This window comes from Galeopterus variegatus, unplaced genomic scaffold, assembly GCF_000696425.1.
Source record: "Galeopterus variegatus unplaced genomic scaffold, G_variegatus-3.0.2 Scaffold158, whole genome shotgun sequence".
In the NCBI taxonomy this organism is placed as follows: domain Eukaryota; kingdom Metazoa; phylum Chordata; class Mammalia; order Dermoptera; family Cynocephalidae; genus Galeopterus; species Galeopterus variegatus.
Genome location: NW_007726269.1, coordinates 514278 through 515037, shown reverse-complemented (window position 1 = coordinate 515037; position 760 = coordinate 514278). Strand labels below are relative to the sequence as shown.

Genomic DNA, 760 nt, shown 5'->3' with positions numbered 1-760 from the left:
TTTGTTAATTGACTTTATACATTTTATATATATTTTTGTTATGTGTTAATTGGTATGCTGCATAACTTATTAGAGAACTGGTCGTCAAACTTGTTTTCCTAAAGAAATAGAATAGCTAAATAAACCTTTCCTTTTGGACCCCTTAGCCCCATCTTTCTTCAGGTTAACTATAAACAAAAATGTATGTCTATTTAAAAATCTGCATTGCATAAAACTAATATAGTTCCTGAAAGCCTGTGGCCCTTTGTAACTAAAAGTGCTAGAACTCACTGTTACTAACTTCCTTATGGTTTTAATCTAGGCACCTTTGCTTTGGGAGATTGACGTGTTCAAAGTATCTTCTTGGTGCTACTGAAAATGGCATTCTTTGCTGTTGGAATCTGCTGAGTTGTGCATGTAAGATATTTTTTACTCTAAAGTGACTTGGCAAAGCACACAAGAAATTGCCATTAAACTTTGGCACTTTAGGACTTAGGGATCATATCTTCATGTCTCTACCCAAAGAATATATAATTTTTCACATAACACGTTATGCAACCATAATTTGGAATACAAGGCCTGTGTTTGTCATAGACTTAGATTACTTATAAACTGCCTAATTTTCAGTAAATTGGCTTCCATTATTCTCACCTTCAGTGTTTAGGACCTTCTGTTGTGTTCATATTCTCCATCCTTGTTAACGATTTGAGAAATGTTTCTGCTCATTTTAATGCATATTAACCTACAGTATCCCAAAAAAATTTGATTATGGTCTACAACA

At 33.3% G+C, this 760-nt stretch overlaps 1 protein-coding gene across 1 annotated transcript in view; it reads left to right on the top strand.

The window, feature by feature from the left end:
• The window catches only part of WDR75 (WD repeat domain 75), a 30489-nt gene that overhangs the window by 22542 nt on the left and 7187 nt on the right, over positions 1 to 760 (top strand). Inside the window, 1 exon segment of the mRNA XM_008593454.1 lies at positions 302 to 396. Coding sequence (XP_008591676.1) covers positions 302 to 396 — 95 coding nt within the window.